Genomic DNA, 21840 nt, shown 5'->3' with positions numbered 1-21840 from the left:
CGACTACTTCAATGTCTCTTTAATACGACATGCCGCGCATCCCAAACACTCTTGCAGCACTCAAGGATAGGTCGCTCTAGCGTCAGAGCAATGAAACCACTAACTCTACATCAGTGGCGGATACTCCCTCCTGCATCGTACGCAGACAAATGTTGCTTAGTTGCGTTTTCATCGAAGCTGTCAACGTCAATTTGCGTGCTTTCCTACTCCCCAAGTGTTATAAGAAGAGAGCTTTGCAGTCTCTTCTCAAGGGCCACTCTCTTCAATGTCACGGTTCAACACTTCTGGCACTCTTTCGAGCACTTTACTGACTATGTAGTACCAAACTACCGCCGAAAACCCTTTTCCTTTTAAAGTAAACGCGTAATATGTACACTCACGTTCATAAATTAAGGACAATGCTGATACATGGTGAAACAACGCTCTGGTGGGCGCTTTGCAGGTTTAAATCACCTCGGGGTAATGACCATGCGGTGCATTTGACCTGCGGTTGTCGCATGGTGGCGCTGGCAGCAGTCCACATACGCAGAGGTGTGTTGGTGCATGTCCGAGTACGGTGCGGCGAGTAAGTGTGCAGACGTTTTCAGATGTGCTAATGGTGACTGTGTATTGACAATGGCTCAAAGAACACACATTGATGACGTTATGAGGGGTAGAATACTAGCGCGACTGGAGGCTGGTCAAACACAGCATGTCGTAGCACGGGCCCTCCGTGTGCCACAAAGTGTGGTCTCAAGATTATGGCAACGACTGTAGCAGACAGGAAACGTGTCCAGGTGCTACAGTACGGGACGTCCACAGTGTACAACACCACAAGAAGACCGATATCAGTGCCCGCAGACGGCCACGGAGTACTGCAGGTAACCATGCTCGGGACCTTACCGCAGCCACTGGAACAGTTTTCTCCAGACACACAGTCTACAGACTACTGAACAGATGTGGTTTATTCGCCCGGAGATCTGCAAGGTGCATTCCACAGACCCCTGGTCACAGGAGAGCCCGTAAAGCTTGGTGTCAAGAACACAGTACATGGTCATTGGAACAGTGCTCCCAGGTTATGTTCACGGACGAGTCCAGGTGTAGTCTGAACTGATTCTCGCCGGGTTTGCATCTGGCGTGAACCAGGAACCAGATACTAACCCCTTAATGTCCTTGAAAGGGACCTGTATGGAGGTCGTGGTTTGATGGTGTGGGGTGGGATTATGATAGGTGCACGTAAATCCCTGCATGTCTTTGAAAGAGTAACTGTAACAGGTCAGGTGCATAGGGACGTCATTTTGCACCAGTATGTCCGCCTTTTCAGGGGTGCAGTGGGTCCCATTTCCTCCTGATAGCTGCCATCGTGGAGCAGTACCTTGAAACAGAAGATATCAAGCGAATAGAGTGGCCTGCCTGTTCTCCAGACCTAAACCCCATCGAGCACGACTGCAATGCTCTCGGTCGACGTATCGCTGCACATCTTCAAACCCCTACGTCACTTCAGGAGCTCCGACGGGCACTGGTGCAAGAATGGGAAGCTATACCCCAGCAGCTGCTCGACCACCTGATCCAGAGTATTCCAACCCGTTTTGCGGCCTGTGTACGTGTGCATGGTGATCATATCCCATACTGATGTCGGGGTACATGCGCAGGAAACATTGGCGTTTTGTAACACATTTGTTTCGGGACGGTTTTCTCAACTTATCACAAATACCGTGGACGTACAGATCAGTGTCGTGTGTGTTCCCTAGGTGCCTATGCAATTAGCGCCAGTTTTGTGTAGTGCCAAGTTGTGTGGCACCACATTCTGCAATTATCCTTATGAGCATGGGTGTATATAAAGTGTATTGCTCGATGTTTCAGCCAAGAAACTCGTAATTAGCGTGGAATATACGCGATACTGTCTAACAAAGTGCACAGCTACACAGAGATTCACAGGCAACAACCCACTGTTGCCACAGGAACATAAAATCGTACGAACTCTCACTGATTGTGGTAGAGCTGCGAAGCAGCTTCCACTAGACTACTTCCTCTGTCAGTCCGGCCGAATGGAGTATAGACTCTGCGAAGACTGTTTTACAGTGTGCCGCCGCCGTATGGAGAACCAATGTCGACTGCCGCGTCAACCTGCTCTTGAGTGTGCAGAACAATGCACTGCGTCTGGCGTATCACGTGCCACGTTTTCATTATTGGATTACTTTTCAAGTAGATGGCGCATCAGAACTGTCGCGTCTGCCCAACAATACAGAAATCTGGCACTGCCTAAGAAATTCGACAGAAGCTCCCAACCTTAACCTGAGGACACACGACGCCCAGCAACAACGGAAACCAGAATAGAGGAACCAAGAAATGAATCTTAAGGTTAAAGTAGTGAACCGTAACGGTAGTCAACTGGTCCAAACTCAGGGAGAAAGTTAATTATTCACACGTTCCGTCGTATTAACGGCGACCTTCACTAAGATTTGGAGTGAGTCAGTTTAACAATTACAGTACACTTTCTCAACGAACAACATAGCAACAAGCTGTCCATTTACATGATTAATTTATGATTATGGGAAATCGAAGCAATCGTGCTAAGATAGCGCCTGATAAGTCACGACAGACGGTGTCTTCTGAGGATGATACAAGTAGTTAAAAATTATGTTACACCAATATTTCATACTTTCTAGAAATCTATCAGATTTTTCAAACAAAGAGACTGTTTTAATTGATTTTGGTATCAACCCGCCATAGTGACTTCTTGACACTGACCCTTTTATGGACAATAATCGGCCAGAAAAGACGTTTTTTGCTAGGTCTAAAATTACTCTATCATGAATAAACTAATTGCGGGTTTCACTTTGCTTATAATGTACGCAGATCAATTGCGCATCAGTCTTCAACTCAGTGAGCAATTTCCCCAATCACTCTACCTTTCGTAAATGAAACTTGCCGTATGTTTCATTGATAATTATCCAACAACTAGTTACTTTACCCTATCTGAGAGTGACATCTAACATATTACTTAATGAACTGCTGCAGAATGGAATATATAGATATGGGATTTTAACGATCGTGCGGAAATTGCCGTATTGTGACTATCTGAATAGCCGCTTCCTTGGAGTATACAGAGTACAGAAGTCTATTGGCTCTAGAATGTAGGCCCGAATAACACTGTAAAATATGCAACATTACGGGTTTAATGCTGGATGCTGCAAACATCGATAGTGTGAATCCCAGCTCGCTGCGTTTGTCCACGGGACCCAGAGGACGTGTTCTTTGACTTTCAGAAGATGTTCGATACAGTTCCACACTGCCGCCTAATGAGCAAAATAGCATACAGAATATCATACCAATTTTGTGATCGGACTGAAGCGTTCTGAGCAAACAGAACACAGCGTGTTATTTTTAACGGAGAGACATATTCAGACGCAAAATTAACTTCGATCGTGCCCAAGGGGGAGTCATCTGACTTACTTTTCACAGTCCGCAGGGTGTTTGGATATTCCCGTTACGAACTTCTAGGACTTGGGGAGGGCAGTGAGCACATAATACAGGGTGTCCGAAAAAGAATAACCCGATTTTAATTTTTAATAATATCGAGACAAATGTCACTAGATAACTGAAACAGCGCTAGATGTAATCGGCATGGTCTACAGTTTCAGAAAAAAATCCGCTAGATGTCGCTACGAGGGCTGACCTGGACGAGCGCAGTTTCCTTCCCTCGTGACATTGATGAACTAAAAACCAGAATATCAGCTAATGTAGCTTCAGTGACAGAAGACACCTAACGCTCAGTTTGGGATGAATTCGGCTATCAGCTAGATGTCGTCCGTGCAGCCAATGGAGGACATATTGAACATTTACGATTGATTTTTGTAAACTTCCGTCTTTTCTGAGTAATTTAGTAGGCAGTTTGTTGGTGTTAAGCCCTTCTTCCTAATAAATAATTCTATTTAAAATCGGGTCATTCTTTTTTGGACAACCTGTATTCTGAATTGGAACTCGCGTCCGGAAACGTACAATTTCCGTGCTACAGCCATTCCAAAACAAGTTGGCAACGCGGCCACTTTTACAAGTAACTGATTAATCGTGACCCAGTACATAAATTGTTTCACAATTCCACTCACTGACAGCGAAAGAAACTGCTGCTCCTGTTTTCGTTGACGTGTTCTCTTCAACGTGATGCAGTACGTCCTGTTCCGATTCGCGTGTGCGGAGAACCACGGTCACGCCTGCTGACGGAGAAAGTGCCCTTTCTCCAGGCCGTTGCGTAACTGTGGCGAAAAGGGTATGCGATGGAGTCGGACGTTGTCGACAACCATCTCGATAAAGGCCGCAGACGGCTCTTCCATTACTGTCAGCTTCGCCATTAGGAAGAATCACGTCGGCGTATTCTGCAAACGTGTACTCAACCGTGTTGATCTAACACTCAGACACACGTGAATGAGGCTCGAACCAAGTCAGAGAGGTAGGACTGACGTCAAATGACACCACGCGATACGACGTAACCACTCCCCACCACGACTACCCTGTTGCATACCTACCTAGCACGGAAATTATAAGTTTCCAGAGATGGATTCCTATTCAAAATATTATGTACTTACTGGTTCAAATTGCTCTGAGCACTATGGGACTTAACATATGATTATCAGTCCCCTAGAACTACTTAAACCTAACTAACCTAAGGACATCACACACATCCATGCCCGAGGCAGGATTCGAACCTGCGACTGCAGCAGTCGCGCGGTTCCGGACTGAAGCGCCTAGAACCGCGGCCGGCTATTGCCAATGCGTCAAATCTTCATCAATGTCACTTTCGTGAGTGAGATTCGAACGAGGAAATGTTACTGTGGCAGACCTGCCTTGGTGTTCGGCGTTTCTATGTTTTGAATGTTTCTACGATCCGTATCATCCCAAGGGGACGTACCAGATCTTCCTGAAGAATAAACCTAAGAATAAAATATACGAAATAATACAAGAACTGATAGAAGAATGAGAATTTAAAAAGAATGTGGCCCATGAAAATACCCCCCGACACACACACATTTTATATATATATATATATATATATATATATATATATATATATATATATATATATATATATATATTATATAGTTGATCAAAAAGTCAGTATAGATTTGAAAACTGAATAAATCACGGAATAATGTAGATAGAGAGGTACAAATTGACACACATGCTTGGAATGACATGGGGTTTTATTAGAACCAAAAAATACAAAAGTTCAAAAAATGTCCGCCAGATGGCGGTTCATCTGATCAGAATAGCAATAATTAGAATAACAAAATAAGTCAAAGCAAAGATGATGTTCTTTACAGGAAATGCTCAATATGTCCACCATCATTCCTCAACAATAGCTGTAGTCGAGGAATAATGTTGTGAACAGCACTGTAAAGCACGTCCGGAGTTATGGTGAGACATTGGCGTCGGATGTTGTCTTTCAGCATCCCTAGAGATGTCGGTTGATCACACGATACACTTGCGACTTCAGGTAACCCCAACGCCAATAATCGCACGGACTGAGGTCTGGGGACCTGGGAGGCCAAGCATGACGAAAGTGGCGGCTGAGCACACGATCGTCACCAAACGACGCGCGCAAGAGATCTTTCACACGTCTAGCTATATGGGGTGGAGCGCCTGGTTCTAATCAAACCCCATGTCATTCCGAGCATGTGTGTAAATTTTTACCTCTCTATCTACATTATTCCGTGGCTTTTTGTTTTCAAATTTATACTGACTGTTTGATCATCCGGTGTATATATATATATATATATATATATATATATATATATATATATATATATACCGGGTGATTGGTTTCACAATAAACGCCATATATATATATATATATATATATATATATATATAGCGTTTATTGTGAAAACAATCTGTAATTTTACAATTAACATAACGCCAACGTATCCCCTAACTTGGTGAAAAAAAAAAAAATCGTGTATAGGGTTGTCATTTGTCCCGATATATCGGGATCGTCACCTTGTCCCGGCATCCCGACAAGATCCAATTTTGTTCCGATTATGCAAAATAATGTTATGAGCTCGGCTCAAGTACAAAGTAACGAACGCTATCTACTAGCGCAGCATGTAAAAACAAGCCCCAGTTAGTTTTACTTACTGTTAGGTCAACAGGTAGGTATATGTTGAAAAGGTCGTCTGACAGCTGGTGTTGCACGTTGCGTATCCTGTATCGACGAAACAAGCACATTCTACTTCTAGCGGCCATCGTTCGAGCAAATACCAGACCTCTCCAGCAGTATGGGGTTGGAAGTATTTAAGCAGCGCCACGAGGAAGAATCGAGCAGTTCCCATTCGAGAAGCGATCTGAAAAGACGATTCTTCCTAAGCGGAATACGAACAGCGAGTGCAAGTTAGTAATGTTTGCAGTACTTACTGCAGGTATATAGGGCGTGAAGTGTATAGTGACGTATACTTCGATGAATGAAGTGTTATTGTCGACTGTTTACCGTCTAATAAACTTACAGCTTTCGACAATGCCTAAGGATGGAAAGAGAAAGCGTCACTTTTCGGATGATTACAGAAAAGGGCGGTCTTTAGTCAAGAAGGGACGTACCGATCGAGAAGCGTTGTGTGAGATTAGTAGCTGTTTCATCTCAGTAACTCACGGAGGTAAGACAGACGTGAGGCGTCACATTTCTATGCAGAATCATAAAAATAGATTCACGTTAGCATAGACGCCAAAGACTATTTCTACGGTCATTAAACAAGAACTAACAGTAGCTCATAAATTTGTCTAGCATCATCAAGTCCGTCAGTTCTCTTCACTGTACCATAAAACAGAATGCCGCAATGTAAAATTTGCTTCATGTTTCTGAAGTGAAGCTTGGTTCCGCTTGAAAAAAATATAAAAAGCGTTGAGAAGAATTAAAGTCTTGATAGCTGAAATTAGAAATATAATAACAATCAAGTTGTCTGAATGAAAGGAAGACCGCCAGTTTTATTGGCATGCAAAGCAAGATAAATTTCGACAAATTAAAGGAGGAGAACCCTAAACAAGAAATAATTAGATTTCGAAATTTGAGGAAGAGGCAATGGCTTTCTATACCACAGCAATTGATTACTTTGCTATTTCTTTTAATAAATATTAGGTATTTGTTTGGATAACGCCATCTGAAACACCAGCTTGGGTGATGATTGGAAACACTATTGTATACGGACTAAAATTGGTTTCAGAAATATATGTATCTGAAGAGCTTTTTGGAAATTAAGCGCGACACGGAAGAATGGAAGTCTAAACACTCCGAGGAAGAAAGGTAGATTTGCTTTCTTAAGAAAACGGAAAATCGTGAACGCAAATGTCAACTGCGAGGATTTGTTTTCCCGCATACAACTGTACTGTGGAAAGAGTATTTTCGCTATGTCGGTCCACATGACTGATGAAAGAAATCGATTGCAGCCAGGGACTGTAGAATCAGTCTTACAGTGCCAGTTTAATTGAAGCTGACTTGCTTGGAGTTTTATAAAGACGTAAAACGGAAAAAGGCGAAATCTTCAGAAAAAATACGATGTACCAACTAATTCAATTCTATAGCCCTATGTCAGTGTCCGGACGAGATCCCGGCTATATATGGCAACCCTACTCCTGTAGTAAAGTAATGGGTTCATAAACGAAAATAAATAAAAACAATAATCAGGTTTTGAACACGGGGAGCAAAAGTGAGAGGCCACAATGATAGCCACTGTTCCACTATTTTGGCTGTCATTTTCTCGCGCTAAAAGGCATCTAAATTACGTCGGAAACTTTAACAGTCTTTCTCTCATAAACGGTCGAGTAACTACGGATAGGTCTTAACATGTTCGCTTATTCTGACTCTTCTTTCACCGAGTGAAGCTTCTGGGAAATCGGGTTATGGCACTCGCCATGTTCTCCTCGTCAGCGCAATAAACCGTGAACTAAACTTAATGTGTTGTATATAAAACTGAACAAAACTTAATTCTATACAATTGACTCAGAGACATAACGTCATACATTTTAAAAATAATAGCTTTGAAAACATGATACACACATTTCCAATGTGCTTATCGGGTCATTGGTATTTTGAAGGGTACAACAGCTGAAGCAAGAAACAGTGGGTACAATAATAAGCGCGAAATGATAGTTTCATTATTGGAAGTGTTTCGTATATCAGCTACTCAATACAACTGTAATCATTCTATTTTCATAAATCTAACATTCAAGAAGCAAACAATTTTAATTGGGGTGATAATCACCCAGTGGTACTCAACGCAAAAATCGTGCGTACACTTTAATGTGCTGTAACTATAAAAATGAACGAGGCGTCATTGGATACAATCGACACAGAAGGGAAGTCATTATTTTGAAAATAATGCTTTTGAAAACAGGGGAGATATAGATTTCCAACGTGTTTATGGGATAATATTGGCCCAAGCCGTACTAGGAGGGGTAACACAGCAAGAAGCAGCCTGACTCGGGATTTTTTTTTTTTTTGGTTACAGTGAATGCGCCACGGCACATAGAATGCCCACTGCCAACGTATATTCAGTATTGACTGAGATCTAATGCGTGATGGACGTTCCAAGTTGGAAATCAAGGTTGTTTAATTAATTTTACAGTTAAGGGTCACTGCTACCTTGTGGTAAACAATGTGCACCTTCTGTCACTGAGTATACAGTACATTTATGTCAAAATTGCACTTAGGTATGTCGTTTTACTAACGTAAGGTGCTATCCGGGAGACATTGTGAGAACTTAATCGTGAAAAGACTTAAGTGAATTTCCTGAGGAAACTGATTCTGAAGCTCATGTTCCTGCAGCATTTATGGACAATGGCGAAATACCAGTCTGCCAAATCTTCGTACAGCGATGAAGAAAACAGAGTCGTCCATGGCAATAATGGTCGTTGTCTCAACACAGATGTTCCTATAGAAGAGCCCGGCCAACATTGTTGTCCATATTCCAAGCATTGAAGGGCAACGCGAATACTACGGAGTCAGAGAAAAACTGCACGAAATTTACTGGCAGAACAGTCAATTGGGAATAAATTTAACATTCACCAATCAAAACATTCAAGTTACATGTCTCCATGGTTCTAGTCATAACTTCACTCATGTGACTAATCTGGATGAGGTTACTTGTTCTCATAAACTTATATAACTGGAGGACTAATCAACAGCAGTAAACTGAATTTAGTTTTATCTTCTGACTATTTTGGTATTGCACTGTCTTGTGCAACAATGGGCATTAGGCTCTTCAAGTTTCTCACATTACATCTACATCCATACTCCGCAAGTCATCTGACGGTGTGTGGCGGAGGTTACCTTGAGTACCTCTATCGGTTCTCCCTTCTGTTCCAGTCTCGTGTTCGTGGAAAGAAAGATTGTCGGTATGCCTCTGTGTGAGATCTAATCTCTGATTTTATACTCATGGTCTCTTTGCGAGATATGCGTAGGACGGAGCAATGTACTGCTTGATTCCCGGTGAAGGTATGTTCTCGAAACTTCAACAAAAGCCCGTACCGAGCTACTAAGCGTCTCTCTTGCCTAAGATTCGATGTTCAACTACAATGGCAGATAGGCGAGAACTACGAAGACGAATCAAATATAAAACAGTTTTTGTTTTACTTGCCTTTTGTAAATGGTGAGCGGCGCGGTCTTTGCTCATTGTTGCTTTCGTTTCCAGTGATGTCCTCCACAGTTAGATCGCTTTATCATTTCTTTAGTCAGAATCGCAATGTCAGAGCAATACATACTGTTGCGCAAGGGATTGTAATCAAGTTTCTCACGGCGGAGGACGTAAAACCATCCGAAATTTTTAAAAGACTTGCGGCATAATTCGGGGACAACACCCTGGAAAGATAAAGGTGTAGCACGCCATAAACAACTTTCACGAGGACTACAAACAGTTGAGAATGACCGACATCTTCCCAGGACCAGCACGACTGAGGAGAATAATCGCATTGTTAACCAACTTAATGAAGACGATAGTCAAATAAAAGTTGCTGAAATTGCTACTGAGGTAGTGCTCAGGCTATCATAACATAACTTGGGATTTCGGAAGGCGTCCGCAAGATGGGTGGCTTGTCTTCTCACCGCGTCGTTTCAAGGTGTGCAAACAGCTACTTGCACGCCACCAAACTGAAGGGGAACTTTTTTTTTTCACCGGCTTATGACCTGCGATGAAATATGGGTGCATCATAACACTCCGGAATCTAAAGAAGGCAGCATGGATTGGCGCAAAATGACGAATCTGCATCCATCAAACCCAAAAACTCTCCCCGTGCAACGGTCTTTTTTTTTGTTCAAAAAGGAGTTCCTTCTCATTTATTTTCCCCACGAACGTCATATTGTGAACGCTGCATCCTAATGACAACTTTTGGATCAAACAAAACGTGCATATCGTCAGAAAAGGTGCGCATTTCCAGTATGGGATGTGATCGTGCTTCAGGACAATGCCCGAAGCCACACAGCTGCTCGACCTCAACAAAAAAAATTCAGGAATTGTTCTGGACCACACTAAAATGTCTTCCCTACGATCCTGACGTGTCACCCTGCGATTTTCGTTTGTTTGGCCCAATAAAGCAACCAGTCGGACACAGATCTGACAACTATGACACTGCCGAAGTGTTCATGCGCAACTGGCTGCTGTCACAGCCACGTTCATTTTACGAAAACGCGATCAAGAAACTTCCTATCCGCTGGGAAAAATGTCTTTCCCGTTTAGGGGCCTATATAAAAAAATAAGTCCGTGTGGGTGAATTTTTCTGAATCTTAAATAACCTTATAAGAAAATTCAGGTTTATATTTTTGGCCCACCCCCCCGTTCATGAACTGGATCCTATCAGAGATTTGTGGAACACCTTTATAAGTAAAGGCAAACCATTATACAGCTCGCATTCTTACTATAGATCAGTTTGTTGGTTTCCAGGGTAATTGCGCTTTCAAAGTCCACATGACACAAACTAAAAAAATATGGTATAGAGTAAAAACCGCTGCCACTCACAATAGAAGGTGATTCATTTAAAATAGTCATCTCCAGTCCTGAGCTCGGAAACATGTACCTGAATATAAACCACCTAAAGATGGGCACAAGCCCGAAACCGGTTGTGTGTTAAATAAAATCACCTATTGTGACTGGTAGCGGTTTTCATTCTACAACCTAAACACGAACAGTCACAAGTTTAGCTGCAACCATTATGAATAAAATACATACAAATAGATATGACATGAAAACTGTAATGATGAACAATGCCTATGAGTATTATATGACAAATGGTGAAGTTCACACTGTTGCAGTAAAGAAAGAAACAAATCTGTACCGGAATACTATGTACGAAAACTTTCTGAACCTATAAACTGTATAAAGCGAAGAATGAATAATGGTAATAGGTTTAATAAGGTTGTTGTCCCTTTGTCGACCACGCACAGAGACATCACTACTGATGACGGAACTGAAAAACCACAGATAGAGTTATATAAAGCATGATCAAGGGAGGATCTGATACCTTTGATCAGTATTGTGCCGTGGCAAGACAAAAACCAAGTTGGGAGCTTTGTCTGTGGTTCGCCAAAATGAATCAGGCAGGTACAGTATCAATGCAATGATTCTGTATGGAATGGTCAACCCCAATTGTTAGAATCCAGTACGGGGGTTCCTACAAAATCTCTCTGTAGATCTTTGCAAACTTTCGTGGAAAACTCTGCCAAATGTAGGTATGCAAGCAAGTGTGAATAGATGCATTTCTTATGTTCTTCAAAAGCCGCTTATTGTGGAGGGTTCCCAGAACTTTACAGGCTCTGTCTTCAAAGCGCAATACGATTCATACGCTCGCAATGAAAGCACAGGAAAACATTGTTGGTATTCGGTAAATGTAGCAACAGAGCTAAGTTGTGCCAAGAGTGTGGAAATAATGATTTAATTTATGAATAATTGAGAAAATTTCGAATTCTTTGTGTGATGAACGTGTTGTTCAATTAATGAAATACACATATATCTGATTAAACTGCGAATAAAATCTTTGGATCCGGATCACTTTCCAGTCTCTCTATTGAAAAGCTTCCATGACAGTTTGTCTCGAATTTTGGATGCAATAATACTGTTGTCCCAGAATAAAATTTTCACTCTGCAGTGAAGTGTGCGCTGATATGAAACTTCCTGACACTAAACTTTCTTGCCCCTGACACTAAACTTTCTTGCCGGACCGAGACCCGAACTCGGGTCGTTTGCCTTTCACGGGCAAGCACTTGCCCCGCGAAAGGCAAAGGTCTCGAGTTCGAGTCTCGGTCTAGCACACAGTTTCAATCCCCCCAAAAGTTTCAATTCTAATATTGATTGAAATAGTAAATGACAGAGGTGAAATAAAATGCGTTTATCGTACGAAAGGCCAGTTTCAGTATAAAATATTCGCAATTTCTCCAGCAAATAATTGGGGGTCTTCGTGATCCTGGTGGCCAGAATTTCCGAGGTGAACACTACTAGGTTTAACATGGAGCTTGTCACTTCTGGGTAAACTGGCCTTAGAGATGGCGTACACGCTTTGAACGATTCAAGGATGGTGAAGAAAATTAATTGGCCATGCTCTTTCAAAGAAACCATTCCGGTGTTTTTCTGGTGTGCTTTAGCTCTCCGTAAGAGCTGCTTCTCACTCTTACTGCCAGCTCTACATTACTTTCTCTAATGGCAGCCACTGAACTGTGTATTATAATAATAACCGCTATTGTCTGGCGCTGCTCTATTTAGTCGTATCTGGAAGTACGTTTGATGGACACTCAAGCAATTAAGTAGAAGCGAACAAATATGCGCCCAACTAGTTTCAGGGAGGTGGTAGACTACAAACAGCTGAAAAAATTTAATTAACGTGACTGGTGCTTACAGCCCACATATAAGAACGATTTCTAACTAAAAATTGACATTCAACCTCAAAATACGCAACGGAGTACACCTACCCTGCCCAGCTCACGTTAGCAATTATCGAGACAGCTGCAGTGTAATATCGAATGTGAGCACCGCGCGATTTAGAATTTTTAATATATGTTTACATAATAATCTTTCTCTATTTTGAAATTCTTGTTTTCTCTTTATCTGTGTTTGCGTAATAATTTTTGTTGTATCTCCGTACCTGTAAAACAAAATGGGTTTCCCTTTTGGTTGACCACACGTTTCGACATCTAAAGGAGATATAATTTAACATATGGGTCAGGAAAACAACCTGGAGAGCAACTGGGGTTCTACCGTATGGTATAAGTCAATGAATTACTGCACGGTTGCAGCAGTCAGGTGGTAAAATGAGCAACACCCTTAAAAAACGACAGCTGCCGTACATGTAAATTACAGTTTTAATACAAGACTTCATGCAGAGGCATATTGTAATTCACTGATGTAAATAGCTGTTTTACCTACCGTTTAGCTCTCTCCAACAGCCCAGGTCCCGCCTGCAAAAAATGAACAAGACCATTGGGGACGGAATGGTCTACGCCGCTAACATCTATAATGTCGTCCTCTTGCGATAACTGTACACCCAATCTCTGTGGTCCGTTTTCTCTAGTCGTAAACTGAACGAATCTCATTTTAAGGCCGTTAGCACCGGTACAGAATCTTCTGTTTGTTGAAATAGTGCTACACGCATCTGACAAGTAACAGCCAAGTCTTCTCTCTGAGGAAAGAACCTTCCCTTTTGCAGTTTTCGACACACACTGTTGAACTCTGTACGAGAAGTTCTTGTTTTGTTGCAGAGATAACGCCGCTGATTTAACTAGGAGCTTACATCTTCGTCTTACGGGCATCTTCGTCGATTATGTAACACCACGAACACAACTAACCACAAGCACAACTCTTCAACCAGTGGCACCAGCCTGTCGGCGACTAACGCAGACCCGCCGAAAACCATAATCGATATATATCGTATGGTTATCGTTCGATCGTTCTCGAAACACATAATCGATAATCGTGAATTGCGGTGACAAGAATCGAAAATGTGGAAAGCGGATGCGGGCAGAATTCAACAGTTCACAACTTTTTAATTTTAATTAATTACACTTTATTCAATATGAACCTGACATGTTTGTAGGAACTGCTACATCTGTCTTGAAGAAACCCGTAAAACAAAACAGTGCAAGATGCGTGACACTGACCAGTAAATAATTGATTTGTTGATTTCTGTTTATGTTGTGTTATTTCGAAGGCATTTGGATGACAGTAGAGGTAAGCTACAAAGTAATTGATTTACATATTATTTTGATGTCACTGTGGATACGTAATCAGTACGTTTCATTGATAAGATGTATCCAACATTCATGAAAAGCGCACATGATCACTCCTTGAATTTATGTCTTAAAGATTGACATTAGTTTAAGAAAAATAACGTTTATGCATTTACAAACAGCAATATTTAAGTGAGCGCTCAAAAATCGATGATAGTTTGTTATCGAAGCTATATAAGTTAAGTACATAATACGATCATTTACATGGTCTTTCCCTCAGAATGTAATACATTTGACAGAATGTTGAATTACATGCATGTTACACAAAAATTATCTGAGTAATTAGTGTAGGATTATGTCATGGTTACTGTCAACTTGGCTATGACCTCTTATGTTGGGAGTATCGTACAACGATGACGGGAAAGCACGACTTGCAGCTGACGTTGTCCCAAAGTTTGCTGTTCTGTTTAGTGTGTTGGTGACGATAATTCCTCTGTAAGAAATGTAGTAACAACAAAGCTAGCTACTGGTTGGTATATTGACCTATGTAAGTAAAATACCTCATCCTTAGAAACAAATTTGCTACAGTTCTCGTGGGTCACCATTGATTTCATGTTGTTCTCTGCTAGACTTGATATATATTGTGGGATGACCTGTAGAATGTGAAGACTGAAGAAGAATGCTGTCAATATTATGAAATCATTTTTATAAGCATTGAAAGAAATGCTCAGTTTCTGATTACTTGTAAAATGGCGTGGAAGTTCCCTATTGACAAATAAAGGAAGTGAATAATGCTATTGATGGTAATTTTAGAAACCCATTGTAGATTTAAATTATTTATCTTATAGCCTACCATAGTGTTGTCTTTTTTGCATATTGCCCCTGTACTCTGTAATGAATTCAAATGTATATAGTTTGGTATTGCCCAAATAAATAAATATACTTTCAACATTAAATTTCTTGTATTCAAATACTTTGTTTGCTATTTATACAACTGTGACTTCTCTCAGTTTTATATCAGTGGTAGGTAGTAGCAGACCTATCCTGTATCTAAATTATATTTTTATCATGCTAGAACTTGTACTACTGGTTACGAGGAAAAAAATGAAACGAAAGAGCTTCAGAGCACCAATAAGGCAATTATTTGACCAACGTGTACTTGACTTGTGATCTGACTTGCTTCCCTTGTGTCCCACACATATTCATTTAACGCAATAGTTCAAATGGTTTATCTTTTGTTCTAGTGCTTTGCCAATGCCTTAATATTTATTTTTGAGACTTCTTGGATTCAGCCTATGTTGGCTTGAAGTTGTTTCCGAATTTATTTTACTGAACATACAAAACTATTTTTCGCCATTTATTGCTTAGTTTTATTGACTGAGTAAGTGACATTCTTTCTGTCTCATTATAGCCTATAGTTCCCATTGTTTTTTAGTTTCTGTATTTCATCAGAACCCATGTGCTATATACTTGACTTTGTGATGTTGCCGTAATCATTTAAGAAAGGAAAAATATTTTTTATTTATTTTTTACTATCAGTATATCAGTAGAATAAATAACAGTATCAGGAAAGTGTGACAGTCTTGGGGCAGTGTTCATTAACCCAAACAACTTTTTAAATGATGAATGTTTGGAGAGATGGCCTGCATCTCTATAGATCAGGTGCTCTGAATTTCAGTAAAATGTTCATAGATGTGTGAAAAACCCAAAAAAGCAAGAGAAACTGGTACAGTACAATTGAGGGGGGTGGGGGGTGACAGAGCAGAGGTTCAAATGGAAAATAAAAAGTATTGATACCAGAAGTGATGCACATAAATCATAGTAAAAAGCAAAAATGCTCTACAGATGCTCCGGAATATCGGTGGCTTAACAGAAGAACTACAAAACCTTAAATACTCGAAAATCAATGAATTTAAAATCCCACTTTTAGATTGTGTAAATATCAAAATAATCTACCTGAATGTACATACCATGAAACAGAAGGTTTTTACAAGTTTTAAATAGTATTACTAATGTTAAGGTAACTAGCAGCTTTTGTATAAGAAACAAATCTCGTGGAGGTTCCTGCATTCTTTTTTCCCCCCTTCAGCATGTTCTAAAGTATGAGAATATTTAAGTTATTTAAATGAAAAGAGTGTGTTTGAGAGTTGCTCAATGAATTAAGTGATCTGAATGCTGTGATAATAGCAATTGATAGAATTCCTGGATTTACTGTAATAAAAATGTTCAGAGCTAAATTCCAGAGCTTCCTAAAGAAGAATTAGGAAAAAATTGTGATTGCAGCAGACTTCAACTTAAATATGTTAGTTGATAGCTGTGATTCCACTTGGAATCTGGGTTCAAGTTAAACTTTTCTGAACACACTAGAGAAAATAGTAAATTAGTGACCTGCGCTGATAATATAATTGCAAAGTACCAGTATGAAAATGAAATGAAGTTCTGCTTAGACCTAAGTATTTTGGATCATACAGTTCTGTTTATTGAGCTTCCAATTACAGTAAATATGGATTTATTTCACAATAAACTAAGTACTGTAAGCTGGCTTATAGACTGCTACTAGCAAATGCCATAAACTGTGACGAATTCTTAATTTTTTTTTTTTTTTTTTAGATATGTTTAATGAATCTTTTCCCTCTAGATTTTGGCAAGAAAAGTAAACAGTAAACTTAACTAGATTACACTAGCAATAAGATTTTCTAGTGCCAGAAAAAGGAAACTCCACAATGTGTTAAACTTGGACAGAAATTCTGAATTACTTATGTATGTCAAATGCTTTAAAGCCATATTCAGGAAAGTTGTAGTTGCACCTAAAAAATGCCCAATAATATTTTCATCCTCTAACACTGTAATAAGACAAAAGCAGTGTGGTCAGTTCTTCAGTCAGAATTATGAACCAAATTTAAAAATCATGAGATTTTAAAAATTAGCTTTGAAGATAATGCTATAATAAACACTGTTCACATGTCAAATTGTTTCAACAAGTTCTCTTTAAATGTAGTGAGGTCATATGTAGATATAGCAGCCTATCAAGACAATGTAAATTTCAGAAGCTTGGTAAATAACCAGAACATCTTTCAAACAGTTTGAAAAAATCAACCAAAGGGATGTGGATAATGAAATTTCATCTTAAAAAAAAAAAAAAATGGCTCATCTGGATGGGATGAAATGCCCACATCTGTAATCAAGAGAATGTATATCATTTCACAAACAATTTAAATTATCATAAACCAATCTTTTGAGCAGCGATATTTTCCATATTAAAATATGCTGAGATAAAACCACTATTCAAAAGAGATCGGCAGAGGATATGGGAAATTACTGCCATGCCTCTCCTCCGCAGGTACTTTCTAAAGTGTTTTAAAAGAGTGCAGCAAAACAATCTAAAAAATTTCTTAGTGTAAATGACATAATTTTTAAAAACCATCCCCAATGCCAACAAGGAAAAAGCACTGTAAATACAATGAATGAGTTTACTCAAAAGATATGCTCCTCATTAGATGAGGGTACAAGGATCACAGGAACATTCTGTGATCAAACAAAAGCTTTTGATTCAGTGAACCACTCCTTACTTCTATGCAAATCACTTGTATGTCGAATCAGATGCATTTCTAAAAACAAAGATGATGTGACTTACCAAACGAAAGTGCTGGCAGGTTGATAGACACACAAACATACACACAAAATTCAAGCTTTCACAACCAATGGTTGCTTCATCAGGAAAGAGGAAAGGTGAGGGAAAGACGAAAGGATGTGGGTTTTAAGGGAGAGGGTAAGGAGTCATTCCAATCCCGGGAGTGGAAAGACTTACCTTAGGGGGAAAAAAGGACAGGTATATATAAAAACAAAGATGATGTGACTTACCAAATGAAAGTGCTGGCAGGTCGACAGACACACAAACGAACACAAACATACACACAAAATTCAAGCTTTCGCAACAAACTGTTGCCTCATCAGGAAAGAGGGAAGGAGAGGGAAAGACGAAAGGATGTGGGTTTTAAGGGAGAGGGTAAGGAGTCATTCCAGTCCCGGGAGCGGAAAGACTTACCTTATGGGGAAAAAAGGACGGGTATACACTCGCACACACACACATATCCATCCACACATACAGACACAAGCAGACATATGTATGTATATGTATATGTATGTATATGTCTGCTTGTGTCTGTATGTGTGGATGGATATGTGTGTGTGTGCGAGTGTATACCAGTCCTTTTTTCCCCATAAGGTAAGTCTTTCCGCTCCCGGGACTGGAATGACTCCTTACCCTCTCCCTTAAAACCCACATCCTTTCGTCTTTCCCTCTCCTTCCCTCTTTCCTGATGAGGCAACAGTTTGTTGCGAAAGCTTGAATTTTGTGTGTATGTTTGTGTTCGTTTATGTGTCTGTCGACCTGCCAGCACTTTCATTTGGTAAGTCACATCATCTTTGTTTTTAGGTATATTTTTCCTTCATGGAATGTTTCCTTCTATTATAACCATATATATATATATATATATATATATATATATATATATATATATATATATTTAAAAAGAAAGATGATGAGACTTACCCAACAAAAGCGCTGGCAGGTCAATAGACACACAAATAAACACAAACATACACACAAAACTCTAGCTTTCGCAACCAACGGTTGCCTCGTCAGGAAAGAGGGAAGGAGAAGGAAAGACAAAAGGATATGGGTTTTAAGGGAGAGGGTAAGGAGTCATTCCAATCCCGGGAGCGGAAAGACTTACCTTAGGGGGAAAAAAGGACAGGTATACACTCGCACACACACACATATCCATCCATACATACATATATATATATATAGACACACACACACACACACACTTGTAAAGGCAACGACTCTTTGCCTTTACAAATTTCTGCTTGTGTCTGTGTATGTGCAGATGGATATGTGTGTGTGTGTGCGCGCGAGTGTATACCTGTCCTTTTTTCCCCCTGAGGTAAGTCTTTCCGCTCCCGGGATTGGAATGACTCCTTATCCTCTCCCTTAAAACCCACATCCTTTCGTCTTTCCCTCTCCTTCCCTCTTTCCTGATGAAGCAACCGTTGGTTGCGAAAGCTTGAATTTTGTGTGTATGTTTGTGTTTGTTTGTGTGTCTATCAGCCTGCCAGCACTTTCGTTTAGTAAGTCACATCATCTTTGTTTTTAGATATATTTTCCCACGTGGAATGTTTCCCTCTATTATATTCGAATCAGATGCATTGTTTTACAAAGGAAACACGGAGTAATTATAACTTCAAATTTCAGAAATTTCTCCTCAAACTGGAAAACAATTGGCCAATGAGTCCCACAGGGTTTGAAATTACGTCTCTTTCTGTTCCTTTTCTACATAAACGAGTTACCGTTTGCTACTGATGATCAGTCAGTTGTATTTGCTGATGGTAACATCAGTTCTAATTCAAAATGAGGTATCTGGAAGAATTTTGGAAAGTGTCATAAATACTTTAGAGAAACTTGAACTTTGGTTCCATCAAAACGGACTGAAACTGAATGTAACTAAAACCAAAAGCATGCAGTTTGAAGCTAAATCATTAGACTAAGGTGAAATAAACGTAACTTGCAATGATCAAGCTAGCACAGAAGCAAACCATATGAAGTTCTTTGGCCTAAATCTTGATAAAAATTGATATAGGAAAGTACACACTGACTGCTTAGCAAACATACGTAGTAGCTTAGCTTCTGCAGTGTGTGTTTTGTCAAGTGCCACAAGCATAGGCATCAGAAAGCTAGTCTATCCTTTGTACTTTAAGTCAGTTATTCATAACGACATAATTGTCTGAGGAAAATCAACAAATGTCACAAGACTTCTAGTATTACATAATAATAATAATAATAATAATAATAATAATAATTAACAACACGTAATAATAATAATAATAATAATAATAATTAGCAACACGTTTGTTGTCAAACAACAGGCATCACATTGATCACAGTTAAAAAAATCTGAAAATGCTATCTGCTCCTTCACGTTACATGTATGAGGTATTGTTGTTCTTGTATAAAACTCAACATTCATCTAACTCTTTGTTTCGCCACAGCTACAGCCCTCACCACATAGAGAATTTTAAACTCCCAACACACCATTAAAAACACTATTCCCAAGCACCAGAGTATGTGGGTTTAAAAATTTACAATAAAACAAAAGGCAGTAATATATTTAACATGGATTTAGGTTCACTGAAAAGATTACATCCTACCATTCAGTAGGAAAATGTTACTATTTCTACTGAAGTATTCTTTGAGGACAGTTTCACAGTTTGAACAAGGAAATTAAACATTAACTTTTGTTTACGTAATTGTGTAGCAATATCTTAGAAGGTATATAAAAATACTGCTAAGACTGCAGTATATCAAATCGATAATGGTTAGAAATTGTATGTTGTGAAATGAATAAATTTATCTACCTACATATCTATCTATTGTCAATGCCTTCTTAAGGACTTGCATCCTCCATGGAAGCTAATTAAAGCCTTAGATTTTCTGTTGGGTGTAGTTCATTACCTTGAGCATGTTCATTTTAAGACACCAAGAACACATGGTTGTCCTTTCTTGGTAGCTACTGTTGCTATGACTATAGTTAGGGATACTGTATGGAGAATAATAGAATTTGTCGATGGAACTGCTAAGACACACAGATACATCTTGATATTTCTTGAATATACATTTGGCAGTGAAGGAGAAGATTTGGAGGTGTATTTTGATTACTTGAGATGAAATAACGTACTGATTTAACTGGGTCTTATTTCAGAACACTCGTTTTGCTGAATGTCTCAAAGTGTTGTTTTGAATAATTGTGCAATACTTTATTTGTACATATGGCTGATGCTGATTCCTGCAGAGATATGTATGTGTAGGCAGGAGTAGTAAGTAGATATAAGGGTAAACTGCTATCATCTCTGCCAATATGAAGAAGGGGATAACAGTCACCTATCAAATAAGCCGGTTTTGAAACAATGCATGACGTAATCATTTTTTTAAAGGCAAGATTGTTTTAGCATCAACAACATTATGGAATTTCCAGAACAAATAGATTGAATTTGTGCTAACCCAAGAACACTGTAACTGTATTACATGAAAAAGCTTAAACAAATAAGAGACAAAGCACAGACAACACATAAGTGGCTGGCGGAGCCGTGCATTCCGACCTGTATGGCCATTAATTCTAATTGGGGGGGGGGGGGGCAGCTGAAAGGCTCTACATGCAGCTGCTGTCATACTAGCATGCCGGGTGGCCTCTAGTGGACGAATCAAGCACAAACTTCATGCACTAACTACGACATGGCACACATGGCAATTTGGTAGTTGTAGCAAAATTAGCTATAAATATTAGTGGGAGATGGGAATCAAACTTCGAACCTGCCCATCACAAACTAGCTGCTGTGACTGTTACCTTCTGTCTTTTTTATAGAGAATCACTTTATAGAGAAAGCTGTGGATCTCATAAAACCTCATTGATATGGTGGCACTTACACATACTCTTTTCACATTCTCGCCACCTTCTGTCTTTTTTATAGAGAATCGTAAACCCCCAGCTTTGTATGTAATGACCAACATGCAGCATATTTATCATTTATTATTTCGAGTTCCATAGATTCATATATCAACAGATTACTGGATAGAGAATGAATCAATTTTTACAAATTATTGTTTAGTA

The 21840-nt window shown here is 39.6% G+C and overlaps 2 protein-coding genes across 3 annotated transcripts in view; one reads left to right on the top strand and one right to left on the bottom strand.

The window, feature by feature from the left end:
• LOC126176929 (fumarylacetoacetate hydrolase domain-containing protein 2) overlaps window positions 1-13851 on the bottom strand; it is a 160016-nt gene extending 146165 nt beyond the window's left edge. The window contains exon 1 of the mRNA XM_049924120.1: window positions 13374-13851. Coding sequence (XP_049780077.1) covers window positions 13374-13756 — 383 coding nt within the window. The 5' untranslated portion in view covers window positions 13757-13851. The remainder of the gene's footprint in view (window positions 1-13373) is intronic.
• Window positions 13852-13938: 87 nt separating this feature from the next.
• LOC126176930 (BLOC-1-related complex subunit 5) overlaps window positions 13939-21840 on the top strand; it is a 57755-nt gene continuing 49853 nt past the window's right edge. Inside the window, exon 1 of one of the 2 annotated variants that reach the window (XM_049924122.1) lies at window positions 13939-14174. The gene's annotated coding sequence lies outside the window, so the exon portion shown is untranslated. The remainder of the gene's footprint in view (window positions 14175-21840) is intronic. The other variant, XM_049924121.1, reaches the window with a different exon arrangement.

Source organism: Schistocerca cancellata, chromosome 3 (genome assembly GCF_023864275.1).
Source record: "Schistocerca cancellata isolate TAMUIC-IGC-003103 chromosome 3, iqSchCanc2.1, whole genome shotgun sequence".
NCBI lineage: Eukaryota > Metazoa > Arthropoda > Insecta > Orthoptera > Acrididae > Schistocerca > Schistocerca cancellata.
The sequence above is the reverse complement of the archived record's forward strand: the minus strand, read 5'-3'. Positions and strand labels throughout refer to the sequence as shown.